The 13,146-nt window shown below is 44.5% G+C and overlaps 1 protein-coding gene and 1 long non-coding RNA gene across 5 annotated transcripts in view; one reads left to right on the top strand and one right to left on the bottom strand.

Annotated features, from left to right (window-relative positions):
* Window positions 1–312: 312 nt before the first annotated feature.
* Window positions 313–1,135, top strand: LOC112071166 (uncharacterized). 2 transcript variants are annotated; one of them, XR_002894027.2, is made up of 3 exons: window positions 313–410; window positions 524–686; window positions 815–1,135. It is a non-coding gene; the product is annotated as an uncharacterized lncRNA (long non-coding RNA). The 2 variants fall into 2 exon arrangements; XR_002894028.2 differs by having other exon boundaries at window positions 787–1,135.
* Window positions 1,136–5,179: 4,044 nt separating this feature from the next.
* Window positions 5,180–13,146, bottom strand: part of s1pr2 (sphingosine-1-phosphate receptor 2) — a 38,904-nt gene continuing 30,937 nt past the window's right edge. For all 3 annotated transcript variants that reach the window (XM_070439277.1, XM_070439276.1, XM_070439278.1), the window contains exon 2: window positions 5,180–8,667. In XM_070439277.1, coding sequence (XP_070295378.1) covers window positions 7,380–8,501 — 1,122 coding nt within the window. In that variant the 5' untranslated portion in view covers window positions 8,502–8,667 and the 3' untranslated portion in view covers window positions 5,180–7,379. The remainder of the gene's footprint in view (window positions 8,668–13,146) is intronic.

Below are 13,146 nucleotides of genomic sequence, written 5' to 3'. Positions count from 1 at the left end.
CAATGTTGCGTAGAAAAGCTTCTAAATTACCTGTACGAAGAAAATTTTGAATGTTCGCAAGTACAAAAAAGTTGGTATTTATCAATTGCTCGTACGCTTGATTTACACACACCTGTATGTATTTTYCCTTGATAAATCAGACACGTTCTAAAACACTGCTAGTGCACGTGAAGTCTCATTTATATAAAGAACCACCCTAAATGAGCAATTATGGTCATAAACCTTCCCTTTAAAGCTGCAAGAAATGTAACTAACTTCTGTCCGCCAACATGGAGAAATCAAAGAAAATAAACTTTTCGGACGCTGAAATAGAACTTTTGATCACCGAAGTGGAAGCAAAACAAGACATACTTTTTGGAGCCCRCAGCAATGGCTTGACAAATAAGAGAAAAAATTATGCTTGGGAGCAGGTWAGAGCTGTGGTAAATTCTGCCTCATCTGAGTGCAGAACAGTTAATGAAATTAAATATAAATGGTTTGATTTGAAAACATATGCCCCCCAAAAAATGATGATCCACAAAAGGGATAGAAGTGCAACAGGAGGAGTGCAGAGTGACTCTTCACTGTCTACTATGGACCAGCGCATTGGCAGCATAATTGGAGAGACCTCAGTGTGGCATCATTTGATGGTGATACTGAGGACCCTCTCCCAGACCCTGAAGGAAAACCAGACACACCAACTGATGGTAAGCCAAACTTTATTTTCGCAACCATATTCAAACATGGACAACATCTAAATATTTTTTCTTGACAATAAATATATAAGAAAACATGAAATATTCACAGATGTGGGTGATTTGCCTGAACCCCTTAGCCATCCCCAGGCCTACATGAAGGGTGTCTGCTTTGGCGAGCGCTTCAGCTGAAACAACAGGTCCTGAAACAACAAGAGATCAACACATCAATTATTGGACTCAAACAGCACATGGAGGATGTATGCAACGGCCTGAGAGAGAGAAATCAACCATTGAAATAACTTGTTGATTGTGTCAAACATGTGAGACAAATTCTGGCGCAATATAAACGTGTTTTCCTTGTCGATTTGATTACAATATTTGTAAGAACAGATACCTAAAACCGTTGCATGATGTTGACTCTTGTCTTCAGTTCCAGAGCTATGGGTGGTGGGAAACACTCCGTCAGGCATGGGCTCATCGGGTCTGGGTGGATCATTCAGTGGAATGTCATTTTTGATTGTAATGTTGTGGAGCACACTGCAAGCCTTGACAATGTAGCAAACCTCAAAAGGATTTTGCACATTGTATTACATTCACGTAATGGCATTTGAAGATGTAATTTCATAGGCAAGCCTTGCTAGGCTGGTATTGCAGTATGCCTCCTGTCCCAGACAAGCACAGCCAACGCCCTTTCAGCAGGCCTATGGTGCGCTCCACTGTTGTTCTGGTGCGTGGCGGCGTGGCCTTGGTTGTACCTAGCATCTTGTTGTTTGAGGGTTTGTGAGGGGAGTCATCAGCCATGTTTTAATGGGTAGCCCCGGTCTCCTGCAGTTATGAACACAACATTCAGTTTCCCAGTAGAGGTCTAACATGGTAAATAAATCAGTCACTTACCACATAAGCCATCCATCCTCAACAGCTCCCTTCTGGAGGTTAAGGCCGACTGAACTGTTGTTCTGCGCAATGAAGGGAATCGTGTGTCCCCACCTGGCCATTTGGCCACTACATGCAACAAAGCCAAATGTGAATCACAGATGACCTGCACATTGACAGAATGGAAACCTTTTCTGTTGACGAAGTTGATTTCGTTCACTGATTGTGCTTTTATTGCGATGTGGGTGCAGTCAATTGCTCCAAGGACATTGGGAAATCCAGCTATGGTAAATGAAAATCCCCTTTTCAGTGTGCTTAAATTTACGCACATTCTCAAGTATAAGTACAAATTGATAAATCCCCACACTTTGCTTAGAAATGATCGCACGCATGCTTTACGAACATTTCTGTTCGCACGCAACATTGACAAATGAGGGCCCAGGATGATGTCTCTGGTTTTGAATCTGAATTTAGAAAACTGAATTTGAATACATCTGAGAAGTTGAATAGAGTGCATTCGGAAAGTATTCAGAGCTCTAGAGTGCCTCTGTGGCGATGGGAGAAACTTCCAGAAGGACAACCATCTCTGCAGCACTCCACCAATCAGGGCTTTTGTGGTAGAGTGGCCAGAGTGGAAGCACTCCTCAATAAAAGGAGCATCGATATCCTGCTTGGAGTTTGCCTAAAGACTCTCAAACATGAGGAAACCAGATCCTCTGGTCTGATGAAACCAAAGATTGACTCTTTGGCCTGAATGCCAAGCATCACGTTTGGAGGAAACCTGCACCCTCTCTACGGTGAAGCATGGTGGTGGCAGCATTATGCTGTAGGGATGTTTTCAGCAGTAGGGACTGGAGACTAGTCAGGATCGAGGGAAAGCGATGAACGAAGCAAAGTACAGACAGATCCTTGATGAAAACCTGCTCCATAGCGCTCAGGACTTCAGACTGGGTGAAGGATAACCTTTCCAACAGGACACACCGAAGCCACACAGCCAAGACAACGCAGGAGTGGCTTCGGACAAGTCTCCGAATGTCCTTGAGTGACCCTGCCAGAGCTGGACTGTGAACCCCATCGAACATCTCTGAAGAGACCTGAAAATAGCTGTGCAGCGATGCTCCCCAACCAACCTGACAGAGCTTGGAGAGGATCTACAGAGAAGAATGGGAAGAAACTCCCCAAATACTGGTGTCAAGAAGACTCAAGACTGTAATCACTGCCAAAGGTGCTTCAACAAAGTACTGAGTAAAGGGTCTGAACACTTATGTAAATGTGATTTCATTTGTATTTGAGCAAAAAATACTTAAACCTGTTTTTGCTTTGTCATAATGGGGGGTATTGTGTGTAGAGTTGATGAGGGGGGAAACAATTCAATCTATTTTAGAATACGGATGTAGCATAACAAGATGTGGAAAAAGTTAAGGGGTCTGAATACTTTCTGAACGATCAATGGTTCTTTTAGAAAAATTATTTAATTAGGAATAGTTTCACCATATTAAAACGAGAGTCAGTTCACATAACATGGTTGACCTTAGAATGTTTTTTTTACCTTAAAATTAATAACTAATCATATGAAATACGTAAACTCCAGAATTTACTTTGTCAAAGCATTGTAAAGGGCTTAACAAAGATGGGGAAAACTTTTGGGTTTAAGTGGGTTAAAATATTTCCTAGAAGTCACAGCAGGGTAGGGTGCATAGTGTTCTTTATTGATATAAAAACGTGTTCTATATTAAAGGGTACTTTGTTGTAATATAACAGCTTCCTTAAAAATGTAATATTGTGCACAATTTCTACTTAAAATATCAGAGGGATGCAAAAGAGACTCATTTCGTGGAACGACCAGTACACAATAGCAACATTTGTGTCTATTGTCGAAAAACAAACCTTCATAATTGCAAGTGTGTGCAGTAAAATGTAATAAAAATCATCACAGYACCATTGAGCACATAACATAAGCCAGCATCTCTTCATATTTATTTTGGGTTGGACAAATGGAACGAATAGATAGATATAGATCTATATTATTTGCATTATGCAACCGAAAACAAAAGTTAATAATGAATGTGTAGAAATACAAAGTCTCCATGAATAAAAAAGAAAATAATTATATTAAAACTCACACACATCATACTCAACATATTATCATAGAAATTAGTGCTGTGAATGAAAGTGAAATGTACAAGTAAAATTAAAGTCTGTTTCACCACAAGGTGGCACTAGTTCATTCATTATGGTTGATGTGCAGTGAATTTCTTGAGGCTGAGAGTGTAACAGTATAGCTTTCGTCCCTCTCGCCCCTATCTGGGCTCGAACCAGGGACCCTCTGCACACATCAACAACTGACACCCACGAAGCACCGTTACCCTTCGCTCCATAAAAGCCGCGGCCCTTGTCTGCAGAGGGAACAACTACTACAAGGTCTCAGAGCGAGTGYCGTCACCGATTGAAACGCTATTAGCGCGCACCKTGCTAACTAGCTAGCCATTTCACATCGGTTACAAGAGCATATGAGCTCCTTTGTATGTGTGTTTTTGCTGTGATATATCTATAACAGGAATTTGCAGCTGACTCCAAGTGCCTGTATGTTTTAAACTCGCAAGTGTTCAGTCTTGTTTTTCCCAATGTGGATGCCTGTTTGTGGGTGTGCCTGTGTGGCGTGAGTGTGTTCATGTCTTTTTAAGCATATGCAGCTGTTTCAGTTGAGCTTTATGCACACAGTGTAAACCTTTATGCCTTTTGTGTTCTTCACCTACAGGTTTCTAGACTCTGTCATATCCTGCTGCTGAGCTCGGGAAATTATTGGCCACGTTCCCAGCAGCGCAGGGTCATGGCTAGAAGGGATCCAGCTTTTGTCAAATTAACTTTAAACGTTTTTTTAAAAAAGCATTTTACCTAACCCTTTTCCTAACCTTAACCTAATTATCCTAACCTGCTATGTTAATCATACTAACCTGCTACGAAAAGTCAAATCGGACTTTAATTTGACAAAAGCTGGATCCCTTTTAGCCATGACCGCAGCGCAGCCTCCTGGGGCTGATTTAGCCAATGTTCCCACCCAGGAATCCTGGACGTCTGACAGCAACCAGGCCAGACTCTCTTTCAAGGCCACACTCCGTGGCCCAGAGTCCGCCCACCCTGTCTCCCAAGGCTGTCTCCCATCTTTATGGAGCGCCCAGAAAAACAGCCACTCTCTCTCCTAAATAACAATTTCTCAAAACTGCCTGCCACACCCCATTTTCTTTCTCTCCCTCCCTGACCTCTCCCACCCCTTATGGTCACCCCTAACATTTCACACAACAGAACTCTTTCTCATGTTAGTCTGGAAGCAGTTAAAACCATGCTGTTAGATGTGAAGGCCAAGGTTAAATGGAGAAAGTTTAATGGCAACATTTGAATAGAGCTTTTTCGTGTTGAAACAAGTATTTTTTAGACTTTGTTAGAGCATGTTTGGATTAAATATCAGTTTTCAATTACACCTCATGCAGCCATGTGAGATTTTGAAAGATGGCAATAGGCCTGGAAAGTGAAACGTATCAGGACATGTTTTTCTCATACAATACATGCACAAATATGAAAATGTGTGCACACTTCAATGGGTTAAAAACACACACACAAAACACATTGGATTCTTTTGATATTTCATTTATTTTATAAAAAGGAATGCATTTAAGAAAAACAAATTATGTACCACTATTAGTGTTTAATATGTACCGTTCTGACAMYSYRAMWGRMKRWSMYSACACAAGACATTCCATACATGAACACAGTTCATACATACATACATACATACTGTACATACTTACATACATAGTTATTCATATATTTATACAAATCATACAGGGCTAGGCAACACATGAATGAAGTGATAGGTATGTTTGCGCTGTCTTTTAAGAAACCCGGGAGAGAGCAGGCAGTCAGGCAATATGGAAGCTGCCATAGCGCTTTCACTATTCCTACTGGTCTGGCCTAGCCTGGAATCTACATTTATAGGTTCAGTTTATTGTGAAGTGAAACAATTGTAACAGAGCATATCAGTTTGGATTCCAGGCTAGGGCTCGCTGTTTAACTAGCAGGCTGTAAAAACCTGCATGGAAATATGAGGACCAGAAGCGTGGCCAAGTGAGAGTGAGTGTGTCTGGACCAAAGGCAGATGAGGTTCTTCCTGAACAACAGGAACCGCTTTATGAAACACAGGACTTCCCTGTCGTTAGAGGAAGTAGAGTTTATTTAGGTGTCTTAAGAGAATAAAGAGGGCGACCTCTCTTGAGAAGGGAATGGAGACCCCCGCTCCCCTTGAAACTGGATCTTCTCTCGTCTATGGAGGGGGATTATTGGGATTGGGGAAGATGAGACGTGTCTACTCTGGACTAATCCCATGTCTTCCTGTGTTGAACAGGACTGTACTATTTTTCAACCATTCTACCTGGACTGGCTTGGTGGTGATATTGCTGTTACTTGTTGTGGTCTGTTTAAGACTTCACAGTGAGATTGACCTACCTTGTTTAATCCCACCCTCTGKACATCAATGACAAGTCAATGATCAATAATACTGTAAAAAAAATAGAGCGGTCTTGCTCCAAACACTTCAGACTTACATTCAGGCCCATTCCCCTGGAGCAAGATCCAATAATAACAGAAAGCACACTCTGCCACTGRGTTGCTACAACTTTGTTAAAACAACAGTCATGTTGGTTATGGGCTGCTGGGTAGCTGTCATTGAGTGAAATTTATCAGTGCCAACTCACTTCAGGAAATGTGTTTTCTGATTGGGCCTTCCTCTTAGGAAACGTTAGTCACAAAAGACAACAGTAGAWGCGAGAGGGACAGATTTAAGTGGGCGGAGAGAGAATGTTAATGAATAAGCTGAACTTACTGGAGTACACCAATACACATTAGTTCTTACAAAGGAGTTAGAATGTCATGCAATATACGTAAGCAGAGTACTTTTGTTTTTGCAGTTAATCAAAGGGATCTATGCATGTTTATATATGAAGATATATAGCCCTGGTTTAGAGGGGTACTTGTAAGGGTTTTGGCCTGCATGGAGTGCAGTACTGAGTGAGGACTAGTCACTGCCTGGGTGCCTCACGTCTCTCTATATGAGCAATGGCCTATGAGTACTGTATGTATCGATACATATATAATTCACTCAGGGAAACATCTGTGGTTTAACCTTTCAAGAGGGTGACAGCCATAAACAAATCACACAACGCTTACATGTCTACAAAGTGCAATATGTGAAAGCTTTCCATTATCAGGGCGCAGTAAAACACTCCAACAACTCAGCATCACGATTATGTATTATGTATATGGTGTCTGTGGATTTGGCTTTCCATAAGAGTCTGCATACATGTCAAACAAGCGGACATGCAGAACATGAATTCATGTATCGTTATAATCAAGACTCCCTCAACAAAGATTGTGACTCCACTCTGTGAAAGTCCCTAAGAAAATGTTTAAAACATTGTTAAAAAAAGGTCTCAGCTATGATTGTGAATTCATTGAATAATAGTGAATTCACTCGAGGATGATTGTGTTATCACGCTCTTGTGGTGAATCGGTTGAATGCTGATTGTGAATTCACACAGGTATGATTGTAATGAGAGTCAACGATGTTGTGACATCTCTCCAGACAAACAGACAGACGGTCTTCTGTGTGGCAGGTCTGAAGTGGGGATGGGGGGGTTCACAGATGTGCTTTCCTCTTTAAGTCTCTTCACCTGCACACAGCCCCATCACACACACTATCCCTCTCACACACCCAGTTGAACAGACACACACACATTCACATTCAGAAAACACACACTGTGTGATTATAGCATCGAGTCAGACACAGGTGGTGCACTCTGCCTGCATGATGGGCGTGGTCTGGTGTTCGTGTTTGTTGGTACAGTGCTCCATAGAGCTGGAGCTCTTGAGGGGCACCAGGCATCGGTCYGTGGGGCGCCCGCTGGTCAGCAGKCCCCAGCAGCACAGCACYCGCAGGAACTCTTTTCTCATYTCCTTYCTGCGTAGCGTGTAGATCAYCGGGTTGAGTGCCGAGTTGAGCGTGGCGATGCCGAAGAAGATGTCTGCCTTGGAGAGGACGGGGCAGTCCAGCCTGCGGCAGGAGGTGTCCAGGAGGAGGACGGTGAAGGCGGGCAGCCAGCACACGATGAAGACGCCCAGCACGATGGTGACCGTCTTCAGCAGGGCGTAAGCCGGAGAGTTGGTGGCCTCCTGGTGGCTGGAGCGCACGATCAGATAGATGCGCACGTAAAGGATGCCGATAGAGAGCAGGATGATGCTGAAGATGGTGACCACGAACAGGATGTACTTCTTGGAATAGAGGGGCAGCAAGYCCGAGCACTCAGGCAGGTTGTTGATYCAGTTCCAGCCGATGATGGGCAGGCCRCCCAGGAGGATGGAGGTGACCCAGCACGTCCCGATCAGCAGGAACATACGACACGTCCTGTTYGAGCCGTAKACCCTGACCTTGGTGATGGCGATGTAGCGCTCGATGGCGATGGCCAGCAGGCTGAAGACGGAGGCGGCCAGCGCTATAAAGGCTGTGCCCTCCCTGATGAACCACTGRACRGGCACCAACTCAAAGGTCCTTGGCCCTGATAGGAAGATGTTGGCYATGTAGGCAGAGCCGGCCAGCAGGTCGGAGAAGGCTAGGTTCCCGATGAAGAAGAACATGGCGGWGTGGAACTTCTTGTTGCGGAACACYGCAATGAGCASCAGCAAGTTCTCCAGAATGATGATGCTGCAGATGATAACGAAGACGATGTTGAGGGAGCTGAGCTGCGCCTTCCCGTTGGTGCGCTCCTCCAGCTCCTCCSAGGTCATGTCCTTGGCAAACACATAGTAGGCATGGATCAGGGTCCGGTTGTAGTACTGGGAATACTTGCTCTTCATGGCAACAACGGGGTGGCAGAGCACGGTGGCTTTTCGGCAAAGAGTCATTCACACAGTGGTATGGTGGCGGTAGAGCTGGTCTGGGCCGATGGTCATTCTCTCAAGAGGAGACGTCTGGGAGACAGGGGGGGACGCAGGGCAGGCAGGCTGAGGGGAGGGACTGTGCCCGTCCCAGAATCACGTCTCTGTGGCCCAGGAAGKCTMGTTGGGTCACCTGCAGAGAAACAGAGAGACATGGTCAGGATTACCAACAGGGCATATAACAGTGTGCATCGTGTGATTTTAATCAATTATGAGTAGGCATTGCCTACTAATTGGTTGATGACATCATTGGTGGAAACTTTTTACTACAAAACATAGAAAAGCACAGTTTCCAAATACAGTATGTTGATGCTGGGGTGGTGCTGGAGATGATGACTATGAAGTAGAATATATATATTTTTTAAATGTCCCTTTAAATAGACATTTTAAAAGAGGGAAAAAGGTTGATTCAAGTGTCGACTCATCTAGGGGAGACAAAGTAATGAGTTTGTCTGTGTTACAGTGAAATAGTTTATTAAGGTCAGACTTGCTTAAGACACAAAATCAGAGCAGTTGTGTGTGTGACTGATTCTTACTGCCATAGGGCCTGCTTTGGCCTGTGGACCTGGGGTGATCAGACATTTCTTAGGGTTCAAAATCCAATCTGGACAGATCTGGCATCTGCCTTCAGGCACAACTCTCCCCTGAGCATTACACAGAAAGGACTGTGTYTGACCACATGTGCAARTGCTGCAAATACACTGTGTACTTTGTCCCTTTGCTACATCTCCAGCTAAACACCCACACAGGCAGACAGTTGCTGCTTTTGTCTGTGCAACAGGATTGGAATGGCAGTAGAGAGATAGTGTATTAGTGTTGAGCTTTGAGAGACTCCAGGGCAAGGTTTACGTCATCATAATAACCTATCATGAAGAGTTACACTCTTTGACCAATCTGGAACTGTAATTTCTAGGAAAATCAGTACGAGGAAACATAGGAAACAGATATTTTTCTTCCAGAACAGTAGCCTAGACAGAGATCACCTGTAGACTGCAGCCTCAGAACCTAATGGTCCGTCAGGCTAGAACAGACAGGTCTGTCTGTCTACCGAGGATATCCCGCTCACCATTTCTAAGCACTTTGCTGTCAACACTCTGCTCCGTCACACCATTGTTGTCCGGACGGAGCAACATTTAACTCCATTGAACTCCCTCTAACACCAGCATAGCAGCATAGATCGTTGATCAGCCAGACTAGGGCCAGGGGCAGGCCTCAACGTGATGTCCCCCAAACCGTGGAGGGCTTTTCACAACCCTACCAATAAGTAAACAACAGAAAGATGGGGACTTTCCAGACTTGTGGGAAGTATATGATTAACCAATCTAAAGTGAAAGGAAAAATCTATTCTCATGGTCATTGGTTAAGATAGTTGTAAAAGCCACAGTTGGGTCATAACATTTTAATTAGCAGATGTGTGTTACTGGTTTTCAGGTCCACTCTACCCTTAAACATTTACATTCAATAATGAATTCAAATTAAGCCGTTTGTTCATTTGAATGGTACAGTTTAAATAATTACTTTCAAACAAATGCATGCAAATAACACACTTGTCCATAAAGAAAGCTTGGAATCAGTAGTCAAAAGTCAAAACAGTGTTGAAAGCAAAAGGAGGGTCTGTTAAAACAAAAATAAAAGCTGTCCAGCAGTAWAGAGGTTCTGGAAAGCTGATTAGAGTCTGAGCTGGTCTCTTAAATACGTTGACGGTAAAGAGATGCCTCTGGAGAACAGCTCATAGTAACCTGATCCTGATGCTTTCACTGCACGCCTCCTCTCTACAGCCTGCACTGCTGCTGCCTGCTTCATTTCCCTAATCTAAACGGTTTTACTGCTGGTTTGGGTAGCTAGCTAGGTAGTCTAACTGRCGTCCTGTCTACTGGGCTGTGACAAACCTCAGTGAGGGTGGAGAGAGGGGCTGGGCTGGGGAGAGTGGAAWGAGCGGCGTGCCCATGTGGAATGGCATCTGGACACAAAGGCAGGAATCTGAGACATCTCTGTGACGCACACAAAACCCTCACGCACTCGTGCACACACACTCACAAAAACACACACTGATACCAGCACACACCAGACCCCCACTTATAAGCTTCACCGTCATGTGCCTGTCCATGCACCGTACTCAGGAATGAAATGTACTGAACATAGCCCTATACACACACACGCACACGCGCACACGCACACGCACACACACACCTAAGAGTATATACTCAACACACAGAGAGCTGAGGAGAGCAGCACACCAGCCCAGCTGCACACACACACAGGTTGAACACACACACAGTGGCTCTTGGCTACTAATAATAACCAGAATGCTCTGCTGTTTCCTCAAGCAGGAACAAAAGAACAATAGTCTCCTTCAGTGTYGAGGAGCTCTGCCTTTCAGCCTGAATAACACAGCCACACCAAGCCATGCTGGAGTCACTCCCTCCCTGGTCAGACTACTCCCAATAGGGCTGCTGCAACTGTATTAGCCGTTGGACGTGTGCTGATGTATGCCCATTTTATGCTGGGGTCAAATCCAATGTCCCCTCTGTGGAACAATACAGTTGATTCAATTCAATTAATATATTCCTATTTCCTTATCGGAATCATAGCATCAGGTCTCCGCCCGTCCCCCGGTTTCCTGTGTCCATAAGTAGAGAGAAATCAGGGCTTGAGGCTGAGTGGCTCTGCCAGCCGCACCAATGTAATTACATCACGTTACATTACTACTGCAGACGGGAATGATGTTGTTATTGGAGGAGTCAATATAAACCAGCTCTCTAAAAACTGCTGAGATTGAACAGAGCAAGAGGAGATGATGTGATGTTTTGYAAGCAGCTTCTTCCTTCCTCTCAGCTCATCTTTCAGTTAGTTCTCTTCAGTCAGACTTCTAAGGAGAGTTTCGACTGTTTTCCGACTTTGCTCGTAGACGGCAGCTCAAGGTCCCGTCAGACTGTGCGTGACCGTGGAGACCTTGGCGTGCCACATGACATCTCTGTGACCAGGGGATTTGACAGCGTGTGAAACCTGATGGGCTGGTTTACCTGCAGTGCTGTTGTCTCGCCCTTGATCTGCCCTGCCCTGTGCCACACAGGCCCAGACGTCTCCACGGCAACTAGCTGACAGACAGGACATGAGAGCAGCAGATTACCTGCTCCACTGCTCTGTAGTCCCGAACATCATACGGCACGAGACAAAGCTGTGCACTGTGTTGACCCTCATACATCACTGTCATATCCCTGCTGCTGTAGCCATAACAGATAAACACATGCTCAGCACCAAGACCAAAACACACCTGCCACGATTCCTTCCTTCCCTCCCTACCTTCAACAACAGGACGTGATGAGAGTGACTGAGATGATCGATTACACAGAGGTAGGCCTAGATCCAATGAGAGAACAAGTCTATGTGCTATGTGAGATTCATGTGGCTACACTGGCAGATTTTTCTCTGGTGCAAGAAGCTAAAGCCAGGCTTGTATTTCCATGGCTGAAGGCCCTACTCTAACCCACATTAGTGTTCAGTGGTCTACTGCAGGYCCAGGGGTCTTGGTCAAACAGTACAGGCTGGAGAATCGTGTCTCCATTGTGAGTGTGTAAAAAGGGAGAGAGAGCGAGCGAGCMAGAGAGCTGATGGAAAGAGAGTGAGAGGAAATAAGAGGTAAAAGGCAGCAGCGAGAGACAGGAAGACAAGCACCAGACATGCATTTCTCAGGTGTCATTCAGAGAGACAGGAAATCAAAAAACGCTTCAGGCAGCACATTTGCATCAAGAGAGCCGAAGACGAATCACCAAACGTGTATGCTCATGCTGCATAGCCTAGATATAGGGTCATTATCAAAGCTATGTACACTCAGCAAAAAAAGAAACGTCCCTTTTTCAGGACCCTGTCTTTCAAAGATAATTCATAAAAATCCAACTAACTTCACAGATCTTCATTGTAAAGGGTTTAAAACACTGTTTCCCATGCTTCAAATCAAAGTGTATTTGTCKCGTGRGCCGAATACAACAGGTGTAGACCTTACTGTGAAATGCTTACCTACAGGCTCTAACCAACAGTGCAAAGAAGGTATTAGGTGAACAATAGGTAGGTAAAGAAATAAAACAGTAAAAAGTGAAAAATAACAGTAGCGAGGCTATATACAGTAGCGAGGCTACATACAGACACCGGTTAGTCAGGCTGATTGAGGAAGTATGTACATATATATATGGTTAAAGTGACTATGCATATATGATGAACAGAGAGTAGCAGTAGCGTAAAAAGAGGGGTTGGCGGGTGGGACACAATGCAGATAGCCCGGTTAGCCAATGTGCGGGAGCACTGGTTGGTCGGCCCAATTGAGGTAGTATGTACATAAATGTATAGTTCAAGTGACTATGCATATATGATAAACAGAGAGTAGCAGCAGCTTAAAAAGAGGGGTTGGGAGGGGGGCACAAAATGCAAATAGTCCGGGTAGCCATTTGATTACCTGTTCAGGAGTCTTATGGCTTGGGGGTAAAAACTGTTGAGAAGCCTTTTTGTCCTAGACTTGGCACTCCGGTACTGCTTGCCATGTGGTAGTAGAGAGAACAGTCTATGACTGGGGTGGCTGMGGTCTTTGACAATTTTTAGGGCCTTCCTCTGACATCAC

Source organism: Salvelinus sp. IW2-2015, unplaced genomic scaffold (assembly GCF_002910315.2).
Source record: "Salvelinus sp. IW2-2015 unplaced genomic scaffold, ASM291031v2 Un_scaffold1536, whole genome shotgun sequence".
NCBI classification, from domain to species: domain Eukaryota; kingdom Metazoa; phylum Chordata; class Actinopteri; order Salmoniformes; family Salmonidae; genus Salvelinus; species Salvelinus sp. IW2-2015.
This window is presented reverse-complemented; position numbering and strand designations above follow the sequence as displayed.